The sequence below is a fragment of the Anguilla rostrata genome, chromosome 4 (assembly GCF_018555375.3).
Source record: "Anguilla rostrata isolate EN2019 chromosome 4, ASM1855537v3, whole genome shotgun sequence".
In the NCBI taxonomy this organism is placed as follows: domain Eukaryota; kingdom Metazoa; phylum Chordata; class Actinopteri; order Anguilliformes; family Anguillidae; genus Anguilla; species Anguilla rostrata.
This window is the reverse complement of record NC_057936.1, coordinates 543,648-555,230: the sequence shown is the minus strand read 5'-3', so window position 1 is coordinate 555,230 and position 11,583 is coordinate 543,648. Positions and strand designations below refer to the sequence as shown.

General features: G+C 49.8%; 1 protein-coding gene across 1 annotated transcript; it reads left to right on the top strand.

Annotated features, from left to right (window-relative positions):
• On the top strand, nt 1-11,364 carry LOC135254067 (uncharacterized). The gene is made up of 12 exons (XM_064334017.1): nt 1-509; nt 3,988-4,173; nt 4,273-4,335; nt 4,895-5,014; nt 5,500-5,579; nt 6,082-6,406; nt 6,543-6,621; nt 7,069-7,367; nt 7,648-7,770; nt 8,744-8,874; nt 9,247-9,350; nt 10,520-11,364. The coding sequence occupies exons 1-11, from the start codon at nt 434-436 to the stop codon at nt 9,331-9,333; spliced, it is 1,569 nt and encodes a 522-aa protein (XP_064190087.1). The 5' UTR covers nt 1-433; the 3' UTR covers nt 9,334-9,350; nt 10,520-11,364.
• The last annotated feature ends 219 nt before the right edge of the window (nt 11,365-11,583 follow it).

The window sequence follows — 11,583 nt, the reverse complement described above, 5'->3', positions numbered from 1 at the left end:
CACCTGGGTTTCTCCGAGTTCTCACACCTCCTGCGATCAGATCGGTTTGGAGAAGCCGAACTGGTCCTGCGGTAGCTACGCTGCCAGTGCTTCACAAACACTGCAGTTAAATTTGTGAGATTACAGCATTATCGTACGTGTTTAGTTTGTCTGCAGTAACGTTAAACGACAAAACGTATTCTTAAATTTGAATCGCTGCTTAGTGAGCCAGTGATCATTGCCTTTAAGAGCATAGCTAGTATAGCTAGTATTTAGAGTGTAGCCCGATATGTGGCCGATAATTGGACACACTACCTCTCCAATAAAACTGAGTAGCTCCCACTGGATTACCGACCTGGGACTGAGCAATTTCAACACCATTATCACCGGAAAATAGTGCTGTATCCAAACACTTGACAATTTGACAACTGGAAAGTTAATAATTATATGCGAAATGGATTATAGACGAAAAAGGAAATCGACATTTTTCACGATCGGATTAATCTTCCTTTTAAGTGGCATCGAGTATGGTAAGTTTTTATTATTTCTTTTTTGTTTATAATTTTGTTTACCAGGTACACAGATTTTTTTGCCATCGTTTCACCGTTTGTTAATCAGTAGGTCGTATGTCATCACGCTATGTTCAGATGAAATGGCATCTTGGCGAATTTAGCGAAGATACGTAGCATCTCCGGTTAGACCGGTTGTCATAAACATGTCACACACCGTCCGTAATAACGTCGGATGCACCAATTGTTTATTGACTATCGGTGTTAAAAATGTGTAACGCCACGTTATTTTACCACATGCATACTTTGCTATTATACATTTAGTAGACTAACGTTACACTCAAGAGGTTTTCTAGTGTTATAGGCTTGTGATGGCCATAATGTTTGTTTAATAGCCTAGTCCAGTGATGGCGATAATGATTGTTGTATAGCGGTAGTAGTGATGGCTATAACATACCAGTTGAGTTTACATGACACGGTCTGACCTATACTATAACGTTAACTCCGTTTGGTTTGGCAGTTTATATGATGGAGCCTGATGGAGCCCGTACGCTCAGATATTGCGGATGAGGCTTTCGTTGGCCTAGTTCACTTGCAGAGTTCAGGACTGTAAACATTTTAACTATGTAAATAAAATCAGCGTGTTAAAGGCGTCATCCATCTTTTCGCCTTGGTTACCCCAATATGTACCTTTCCCTTCAAGAGGCACCTGATCGCAACTCCAGACCCTTCTGAGTCACACACGGGTTCAAGCAGATCTCGAGCTCAGTAGCCCTGCACAAGCACGGCCCTGTCTCAGAAGTTCGCTCGATAACTGCGCTGAGTAAAACCCGGAACCCTCCCAAATCTAGAACATGGACTGAAGTAAATATCGATGTTCCAGGTTTCACTCACATCAGTTATCCAGCTAATTAATGAAATACCCCCAGGAGGGCAGCCTTTTCAATGATTAAAAATAAAAATGAACGAGTGGCATTCAAAAGGCCAATGGGAAGTGCTTTAGGATTGCCTCACTGGAATTTCATGGGGAGTTTCACTTCCCTTGTTCACAAGTCACCCAGTTTGAATTTCAGTACAGTTACACTAGCACAGTTTACTTTAGCCTTCATTTATTTCTACACCCACATGTGTGAACTTTGGTCACTGTTTGTTTGACCGCTCTCCACACTGCATGTGCGTAAGATTCAGATGAACCCGGCCTCCTGACCTGGTTTCATGCCACAGCCTGCAGTTTCTGCAACTGCGTAGTGGAGGTGGAAAGTCCAGGGGTCAGAAAGTAGAAGTCACTAATTGGTTCTACCTCCTGGCCGAGTTGCTAATTAGCAAATCCAGGTGATTGGAACAAAATACTGGGGCGGTCTTGTACTTTCTGAACCTGGATTTTCCGCCTCTGCTGCGTAGCCACCCTGCTGTGTATTGTCTCCTGGAATCATCTTGTGACCTCGGGCTGTGTTTCTGTCGGGCTCGGTCAGTTTCAGTGCGCATCTCTGAAACAGCCCTTGTTAGACCTTTTTTAAATGCGCACCCTCACAAGGTCTGTTCAGTGACCTTGAGATAGGCCTGGAGAAATTTTTTTCACGTGAACCATAATGTATAATTACGTTTATTTAATTTGGTGAAATCCGTGGAAGTTTGAGATGAACTAATGAAATGAGTTGACTCTTCATTCCCATACCTTAACCATTTTAACCATATTTGAGCTGGATTCGTTTTACAGAGAGTTGTGCTGTAATGAGGTTTTCAAGATGTCTTGTCTGATCTATTTGTACTGGATTAACAATTTCTGTAATTTCTCAGAAATGACTGCAGATAGCCCGGACGTAAACGTCACTAACGCGTTCATGTGGAGAAACTAACGAGTGGGCAGACGGCAGATTCAGATCTTCTGACTCCTGGTCACCAGAAAGAAAGGCAAACTTTCCACACAAAGTTACATTCCTGCAGGTCCCCTCAGACTGGGCTGCTATTAGGCTACTGAAGGACTTTGGCGTTTCTGCGAAACACAGAAGATAAATCGCTCCACTGTTTCGACATTCCTGAGCTGTAAAATCTACAGACATTGCAGATTCGTCCTGGATTACAATAGGGCATCCCGTCAGTAATCACTTAAACCACATAACCGTCCTGTGTGAGATAATGCAGCTCCAATAGGGCTCTTGTTTTTCACTTAGAGAGTTGAGATCCTCTCCAGGGGCGTGAATGAGCATCTCGGACATGGGAGTACAGTGCAGGAACAGGGCAGCATTCAGCTTCAGACGTGTAGCGTGCAGAGGAACGGCTTCAGACGTGTAGTGTGTAGAGGAACAGCTACAGACGTGTAGTGTGTAGAGGAACAGCTACAGACGTGTAGCGTGCAGAGGAACAGCTACAGACGTGTAGCGTGCAGAGGAACAGCTACAGACGTGTAGCGTGCAGAGGAACAGCTACAGACGTGTAGCGTGTAGAGGAACAGCTACAGACGTGTAGCGTGTAGAGGAACAGCTACAGACGTGTAGCGTGTAGAGGAACAGCTACAGACGTGTAGCGTGCAGAGGAACAGCTACAGACGTGTAGCGTGTAGAGGAACAGCTACAGACGTGTAGCGTGCAGAGGAACAGCTACAGACGTGTAGCGTGTAGAGGAACAGCTACAGACGTGTAGCGTGTAGAGGAACAGCTACAGACGTGTAGCGTGCAGAGGAACAGCTACAGACGTGTAGCGTGCAGAGGAACAGCTACAGACGTGTAGCGTGCAGAGGAACAGCTACAGACGTGTAGCGTGCAGAGGAACAGCTACAGACGTGTAGCGTATAGAGGAACAGTGGCAGCAGTGTAGTATAATGGCTAAGGAGTTGGTCTTGTAACCTAAAGGTCACTGGTTCGATTCCCCGGTAGGACACTGCCGTTGTACCCTTGAGCAAGGTACTTAACCCTCATTACTCTAGTATATATCCAGCTGGATAATTGGATACAATGAAAGTCGCTCTGGATAAGAGCGTCTGCTAAATGCCTGGAATGTAATGTAATGGAACAGCTTCAGACGTGTAGCGTGTAGAGCAGCAGGCTCAGACATGAAGAGGAACAGGCTGTATTCAGGGACTGGATGAGTACAACAGTCTTCTGTTCACATGGGGTTAATGATAAACCTAGAGTTCCCCAGACTGAGTCAAGAAAAACAGACACAGCTCTCTTTTTACTGAGCGTTTCTTAGTTTGGAGACCTCCTTAACCTTTATGTCAAAGTGAATTTTCATCTAATGCAATAAAATACAGATTTATCATGTTATCCTGACATCTTTTCAAGGTCCGTCTGCACTAAACTCTGTTCTGATGCGTAAACATAAGAGATTTGCCTGCGTGCTACAGCAAACAGAAATGAGGAAATACAGAAATACAGTTTACGTTCAGTTCACCTGAATGTCCTGTAGCAGGTGAACTGCAGGCGATCTGAAGCTGAAGCTGAATGTCCTGTACCAGGTGAACTGCAGGTGATCTGAAGCTGTTTGTTTGTGGGCTCCTCAGCGGTGATCCTGCCCACCATATGGATGTACCTGCAGACGCTGGGCGCGGCTCCGTACTTCCTGGGTCTGGGGCTGTCGGCCTTCAGCCTGAGCGGCCTGCTCTGCGGGCCTCTCTTTGGGCTCTGGTCCGACCACACCCGCACCACCAAGGGCGTCATTCTCTTCTCAAACGTCTTCGAGATCATCGGTAAGCAGCAGTGCGGGCTTGATTGAAATATGCTAAAAATAATAACAACAACAACAATAACGATGCTAATGGATACCTCTCTCTCTTTCTCGCTCACAGGTAACTTCATGTACTTCCTGGGCTATTCTAAGTGGCTTTTGTTGGGCAGTCGGTTTGTGGCAGGTGAGAAAGTCCCGTCTGTGCTCTGATGTCATCAGCTCGGCGTGTTGTGACTGAGCACGTGCAGTGTGCAGTAGTGACTGTGTGTGCAGTGTACAGTAGTGACTGAGCACGTGCAGTGTGCAGTAGTGACTGTGTGTGCAGTGTACAGTAGTGACTGAGCACGTGCAGTGTGCAGTAGTGACTGAGTGTGTGCAGTGTGCAGTAGTGACTGAGCATGTGCAGTAGTGACTGAGCACGTGCAGTTTGCAGTAGTGACTGAGTGTGTGCAGTGTGCAGCAGTGACTGAGTGTGTTCAGTAGTGACTGAGTGTGTGCAGTGTGCAGAAGTGACTGAGTGTGTGCAGTGTGCAGTAGTGACTGAGTGTGTTCAGTAGTGACTGAGCGTGTGCAGTGTGCAGTAGTGACTGAGTGTGTGCAGTGTGCACTAGTGACTGAGTGTGTGCAGTAGTGACTGAGTGTGTGCAGTGTGCAGTAGTGACTGAGTGTGTGCAGTGTGCAGTAGTAACTGAGCGTACTCGTGCAGTGTGCCTGGCTGAGCAGGCTCCTGTGTTTCGGTGCAGGTATCGGGACAGGCGCTGGCTCTTCTATTTTCGGGTTCCTGACGCAGAACACCGCCTCAGAGGATCGCGCCACCGTCTTCGCTGTTGTCATGGCGTGTCGGCAGGTCGGCCTGCTGATTGGTCAGTATTCTCACTTGTGTGAAAGTGTCTGTAAGTGTGCAGTCACTTAACAGGGTGTTGGGTCCCCATGGACCTGCGTGCTTCGTGCCACAGAGACTGCCGGTGTCTGGAGTGCATGAGCAGGAGGAAGACCACACTGCTCTACCGCCTGCTCACGCTGTTTTCGGCATCTTTGCAAAATATCCCATAAATACTCAAAAGGGTTCTGTGTGTCTGTGTGTCTGTGTGGTTGTGTGATTGTGTGTATGTGTATCTGTGTGTGTGTGTCTCTGTGTCTGTATGGTTGTGTGTCTGTGTACTGTGTGTGTGTGTCTGTGTATCTGTCTGTGTGTCTGTGTATATAGGTATCTGTCTGCATCTGTGTATCTGTGTGTCTGTGCATCTATGTATGTGTCTGTGTATCTGTGTATCTGTGTGTCTGTGTGGTTCTGTGTCTGTGTGTCTGTCCTGCTCTTACCCTGTGTTTGTGTATCTTCTGTTCCCAGGTCCAGCGTTCAACATCTTCCTCAGACTGTGCGATTTCCAGCTGGGGCCGTTTGTGGTGAACAAATACACAGCCCCCGGGGTGAGGCTCGCTCCCTTAGCGTTAGATCAGGACTCTGTGGTGCTGTGGGGTGTGTGTGTGTGTGTGTGTGTTTGCGTGCGAGTTATGTGTGTGTGTGTGTGTGTGTGTGTGTGTGTGTGTTTGCGTGCGAGTTATGTGTGTGTGTGTGTGTGTGTGTGTGTGTGTGTGTGTTTGCATGCAAGTTGTGTGTGTGTGTGTGTGTTTGCATGCGGGTTGTGTGTGTGTATGTGTTTGCATGCGGGTTGTGTGTGTGTGTGTGTGTGTGTTTGCGTGCGGGTTGTGTGTGTGTGTGTTTGTGTGTGTGTGTTTGCGTGCGAGTTGTGTGTGTGTGTTTGTGTGCGGGTTGTGTGTGTGTATGTTTTTGCATGCGGGTTGTGTGTGTGTATGTTTTTGCATGTGGGTGGTGTGTGTGTGTGTGTTTGCATGCGGGTTATGTGTGTGTGTGTGTGTGTTTGCATGCGGGTTGTGTGTGTGTGTGTAACTGTGTGTCTCTCTGTTTCAGCTCTTCATGTGTGCGCTCTGGCTCCTGATGCAGCTGGTGGTGCTCTTCCTATACTGGGACCTGCCTCCACAGGGGCCCGGGGCCAGGGTGGGCCCGGAGGGAGGGGGGGAGGGAGAGACGGAGGGAGAGACGGAGGGAGGTGAAGACGAAGAGAAACCTCTGATGAGCCCGAAAGAGACCGGAGGTTCCTATGGCTCCATCCACTCCAGCCAATCAGAGAGCTCACTCGTCTCCAATGGCAACCTGCCCTACCTCTCTCCACCCGCCTCGCCCCCTCCACAGCCCACAAACTCGAACCCTTTCAGGAACTTCAGCAGCAGCAGAGGTGAGACCCCCCCCCCCACCCTGGTTGGGGGGAGGGGAGGGATGATGATGCTGCCTGATTATATTGGTGTTCCAGTGACTCCTTCTCCAGTTTTCTTCTCTCTCTCTCTGTCTCTCCCCCCTCCCTCTCTCTGTAGAGTACCTGAGGGAGGAGGGTTGTGTTGTGCTTCTGGAGGTGGTCATTCATCACCACCATTCAGCCAGACCACAGAGTGGGTCCATTCCCGAAACCGACACTCACCCAAATCAGCCAGAACCACACCGAATCACTCACCCAATTCAGCCAGAACCACACCGAATCACTCACCCAATTCAGCCAGAACCACACCGAGTCACAGTAACACAGGGAGTCTGTGCTGAGGAGTGAGTCACAGTAACACAGGGAGTCTGAGCTGTGGAGTGAGTCACAGTAACACAGGGAGTCTGTGCTGAGGAGTGAGTCACAATAACACAGGGAGTCTGTGCTGTGGAGTGAGTCACAGTAACACAGGGAGTCTGTGCTGTGGAGTGAGTCACAGTAACACAGGGAGTCTGAGCTGTGGAGTGAGTCACAGTAACACAGGGAGTCTGTGCTGAGGAGTGAGTCACAGTAACACAGGGAGTCTGAGCTGAGGAGTGAGTCACAGTAACACAGGGAGTCTGTACTGAGTCACAGTAACACAGGGAGTCTGTGCTGAGTCACAGTAACACAGGGAGTCTGAGCTGTGGAGGTCACCATAGCGCCCATCTCTCTCTGCTGTGCCCCCAGACGATGGTGACCCCACTGACGCAGAAGTTCTTTAATTTCGGGGAGCTGGAGAACAGCGTGATGTACTGCCTGTGCGGCGTGGAGGTCATCGCCGGCTTCTTCTTCGTGCGCTGGCTGAGCCGCAGGGCGAAGGAGCGCCTCCTGCTGGCCGTGGGGCTCCTCATCTGCAACATCGCCTGCGTCTGGTGCCTGGTGTTCCTGGCCAGACCGCAAGGTGAGCCCCGCCTGTACCCCGCCCATGCCCCGCCCTCGAGCCTCCTACCCCGCCCTGCCCCACCCTGCCCCACCCCTGAACCTCTCACCCCGCCCTGCCCTGAACCTCCCACCCCACCCCACCCCACCCCACCCCACCCCGCACAACCCCTCCTCCCCCACACATCCCCCCTCCCTCTCCTCCCCCACCTTCACTCTCTTCTCTCTCTCTCCTTCTCCCCCACCCCAACCCCCCTCTCTCTCTCCTCCCTCACTCTCACACCCCTCTCTCTCTCCTCCAGGTGGGTTTGCCTGGTTGCTGACGGAGTTCATCATCGGGGTGTTCCTGCAGGTTCTGGGGCTCCCCTTCGTCGCTGTTGCCCAGGTGTCCCTGTTCTCTAAGGTAACAGCAGAGAAGACTCAAGGTGAGCGACACTGCCCTCCATTGACGGAAATTGGTACTGCCACACATTTGTGAAATATAACTAAATTAATTCTCAAGTAAAACTATAAAATAAACTACACATGCACTTCCTGATTACTGCATAGTTGGTCTGTAATCGACTAATTAATAATATGAATATTTAATAGTAGAAATGCATATTTGGGTGGGTAGGTAAATTGGACTTTAACTGAAACTGTTAAATAGTTTATTTTAAACGTGCTCTTAATGCACTTAACCCTGTACTTGTGTGCTTTTTGTAACTGGCTCAGGAAACACAGCTTAGACTACTAAAAAGCTGCATTATAATAATGTAATCAGGCAGTGAATGTACCTGCCAAGGTGAAGGTATTTTAACACGACCTTTCAAAATCTCCAGGGTGAAAATGATGCTTAGAATTTTAGTAAAAGTTTAATTAACATGCTACATTATTCATGTAAAGACTTCTCATTATGCAAGACCCATTTCCCTGGGTGGCTGAAATAAAACATGCGTGTGTGTGTGCCTGTGTGTGTGTGTGCGTCTGTGTGTGTGTGTGTGCCCGTGCGTGTGTGCGTGTGTGCGTCTGTGCGTCTGTGTGTGTGCCTGTGCGTGTGTGTGTATGCCTGTGTGTGTGTGCCCGTGTGTGTGCCTGTGTGTGTGTGTGTGTGCGCGTCTGTGTGTGTGTGCCCGTGCGTGTGTGTGTATGCCTGTGTGTGTGCCCGTGCCCGTGTGTGTGTGCCCGTGCGTGTGTGTATGCCTGTGTGTGTGTGTGTGTGTGTGTGTGTGTGTGTGTGTGTGTGTGTGTGTGTGGTGTGTGTGCGGCGCGTGGTGTGTGTGCCTGGTGTGTGTGTGTGTGCCTGTGCGTGTGTGTGTGTGTGTGTGTGTGTATGCCTATGCCTGTTTGTGTGTGTGTGTGTGTGTGTGTATGCCTGTTTGTGTGTGTGTGTGTGTATGCCTGTGTGTGTGTGTGTAGGGTTCAGTCAGGGCGTGCGGCGGTCGGTGGGGGGGTTGGCCACCATCCTGGGGCCCCTGTGGGCCGGAGGACTGACAGACAACCTGTACATCATGCTGGGAGTGATGATGGGCCTGCTGGCTCTGCTCACTGTGAGTACTGTGTGTGTGTGTGTGTGTGTGTGTGTGTGTGTGTGTGTGTGTGTGTGTGTGTGTGTGTGTGTGTGCGTGTGCGCGTGTGTAATTCTGCATTGCCCTTGCTCTGATTTAGAATGCTAATGCTACAGCTTTTGCTTGAAGTTCAGTGTTTCTCTCAGAAAATTGTTTGGTTGTGGGGGTTGGGGTAAATGCTAAATGCTTGTAGACTGAAAATGAAGCTTTGCAAGGTTGTGATTTGCATTTCTGTTCCCATGTTCTAAAATGCACGTGTGTGTGTGTGCGTGTGCGCTTGTGCACATGTGCGTGCGTACGTGTGCGTGTGTGTGTGCGCGTGCATGTGTGTGTGTGTGTATGTGCGTCTCTTAGGTCATGATGTTTGTCTCCTATGACCGGCTGGTGGAGCCCCGTGTGGTGGAGCATGCTGACAGTCAGGAGGAAGAGGAGGAGAGCTAGCAGCCTCGCACAGTCAGGTGAGCGTCAGGACAGGGGTGTAGGATACAGGTGAGGGGCGTAGGACACAGGTGAGGGGTGTAGGATACAGGTAAGGGGCGTAGGACACAGGTGAGGGGCATAGGACACAGGTGAGGGGCGTAGGACACAGGGGAGGGGCGTAGGATACAGGTGAGGGGCGTAGGACACAGGTGAGGGGCGTAGGACACAGGTGAGGGGCGTAGGATACAGGTGAGGGGCGTAGGACACAGGTGAGGGGTGTAGGATACAGGTGAGGGGCGTAGGACACGGCAGGGGTGTAGGATACAGGTGAGTGGCGTAGGATACAGGTGAGGGGCGTAGGACACAGGTGAGGGGTGTAGGATACAAGTGAGGGGCGTAGGGCACAGATGAGGGGTGTAGGAGACAGGTGAGGGGTGTAGGATACAGGTGAGGGGCGTAGGACACAGGTGAGGGGTGTAGGATACAGGTGAGGGGCGTAGGACACGGGAGGGGCATAGGATACAGGTGAGGGGTGTAGTATACAGGTGAGGGGTATAGGACACAGGTGAGGGGCGTAGGACGCAGGTGAGGGGTGTAGGATACAGGTGAGGGGCGTAGGACACAAGTGAGGGGTGTAGGATACAGGTGAGGGGTGTAGGATACAGGTGAGGGGCGTAGGACACAGGTGAGGGGTGTAGGATACAGGTGAGGGGCGTAGGACACAGGTGAGGGATGTAGGATACAGGTGAGGGGCGTAGGACATGGGAGGGGCGTAGGATACAGGTGAGGGGCGTAGGACACAGGTGAGGGGCGTAGGACACAGGTGAGGGGTGTAGGATACAGGTGAGGGGCGTAGGACACAGATGAGGGGTGTAGGATACAGGTGAGAGGTGTACGACACAGTTTAGGACTGTAGGATGCAGATGAGGGGTGTAGCACAGGTGAGGGGGGCGTAGGATGCAGGTGAGGGGTGTAGGACACAGTTGAGGGGTGTAGGACGCAGGTGAGGGGTGTAGGACACAGGTGAGGGGTGTAGGGTACAGGTGAGGGGCGTAGGACACAGGTGAGGGGTGTAGGGCTCAGGTTAGGGACCAAATCTCCCAGTTCATCTGGGAAAAATTACAGCTTATTGGCTGTAATACTCTGGGCAGTGGATCACCCGCGTGTGGTATCAGTGAGGGGAAAGCGGTTTGCTCTCTGTCTGCAGGTTTGGGGACGGTGTGTGTCTTCAGACTGCGGGGGTGTGGACATGTGCGGACGGGAGAGTTTGGGACCGGCTGCGGAGTGGACAGACTCTACATGCCCAGCCCGACACTACACTGTGAATCGTCTATATTTCCTGTGGAAAGTCTTTAAAAACCCAAATATGATGTGCGAGGTGTTGTCCTGTTTGCACCAGGAAATCAGTCTTTATGTTTTGGCTGCACAGATGCAAAAAAACTACAGGGTTTAGGTCAAAGGTGTGACCACACACCGGCCAATCCTGCCCCTTCCTACATTTCATTTAAAGGGGCGGTACTAGATTTATATTTTTATTGTGTTTAAGGCAGCATAACCTATTTCTTTGCTGTCAAATTGAGCTGGACCGTATACACTTTATTCCATATTACACTTCCTTTCAAATGAATGCCTGTTACAGATAGTTTATTCACCAGTGCTTCATTGTCACTTGATAAGCTTCAGTCGATGGTTATAAGAGCAGGAAGCCATTTTCCTCAGTTTTATTCCGCTGGATCTGCTGCACTTTCTGCTCTGGCCTCTAGAGGTCCCCACACCCTTGATTTTGATTTTACTGTGACTGCCATTATAAATCTGACCTCAAAAAAATAACCAGATACACAAAACACCATTTTTTAAAATGAATGTTCAGTTAGCTGTTTAGAAATGGAGATTCACATTTTTTTATTTATTTTAAAATTGTATTAAATTATTATTATTTTAATAAGCTCATGTATAGAGTACATAAACCATACTATGTGGAATCTTTTGGCTTTGAGGGAATATTTAAACTTCAAATTGATCAACAAAATAAAAATGCTTCTGTTCTCTGTGGTGGTACTGGTATTCTGAGGTTTTGTCTGTGTGGGATGCGTCAGGTGGAGATGGGATGGGCGGGGGGCGGGGGGCGGGGGCGGGGGGACGGGGGGTCGGGGGTCGGGGGAACGTAACGTGCTCATCACAGGACCCTTTTCCATCCCGTTTGGAGCTCCGCACCATGTTCCTTACAATAATAACAAATTGTACAGAAGCTTGTTTGACATAAAAACATTC

Coding starts and splice junctions, on each gene's coding strand:
- LOC135254067 (XM_064334017.1), top strand. CDS start 434: ATGGATTATAGACGAAAAAGGAAATCGACATTTTTCACGATCGGATTA. Junction 4,336..4,894: donor GGGCAGTCGGTTTGTGGCAG/GTGAGAAAGTCC, acceptor GTTTCGGTGCAG/GTATCGGGACAGGCGCTGGC. Junction 6,407..6,542: donor GAACTTCAGCAGCAGCAGAG/GTGAGACCCCCC, acceptor CTCTCTCTGTAG/AGTACCTGAGGGAGGAGGGT.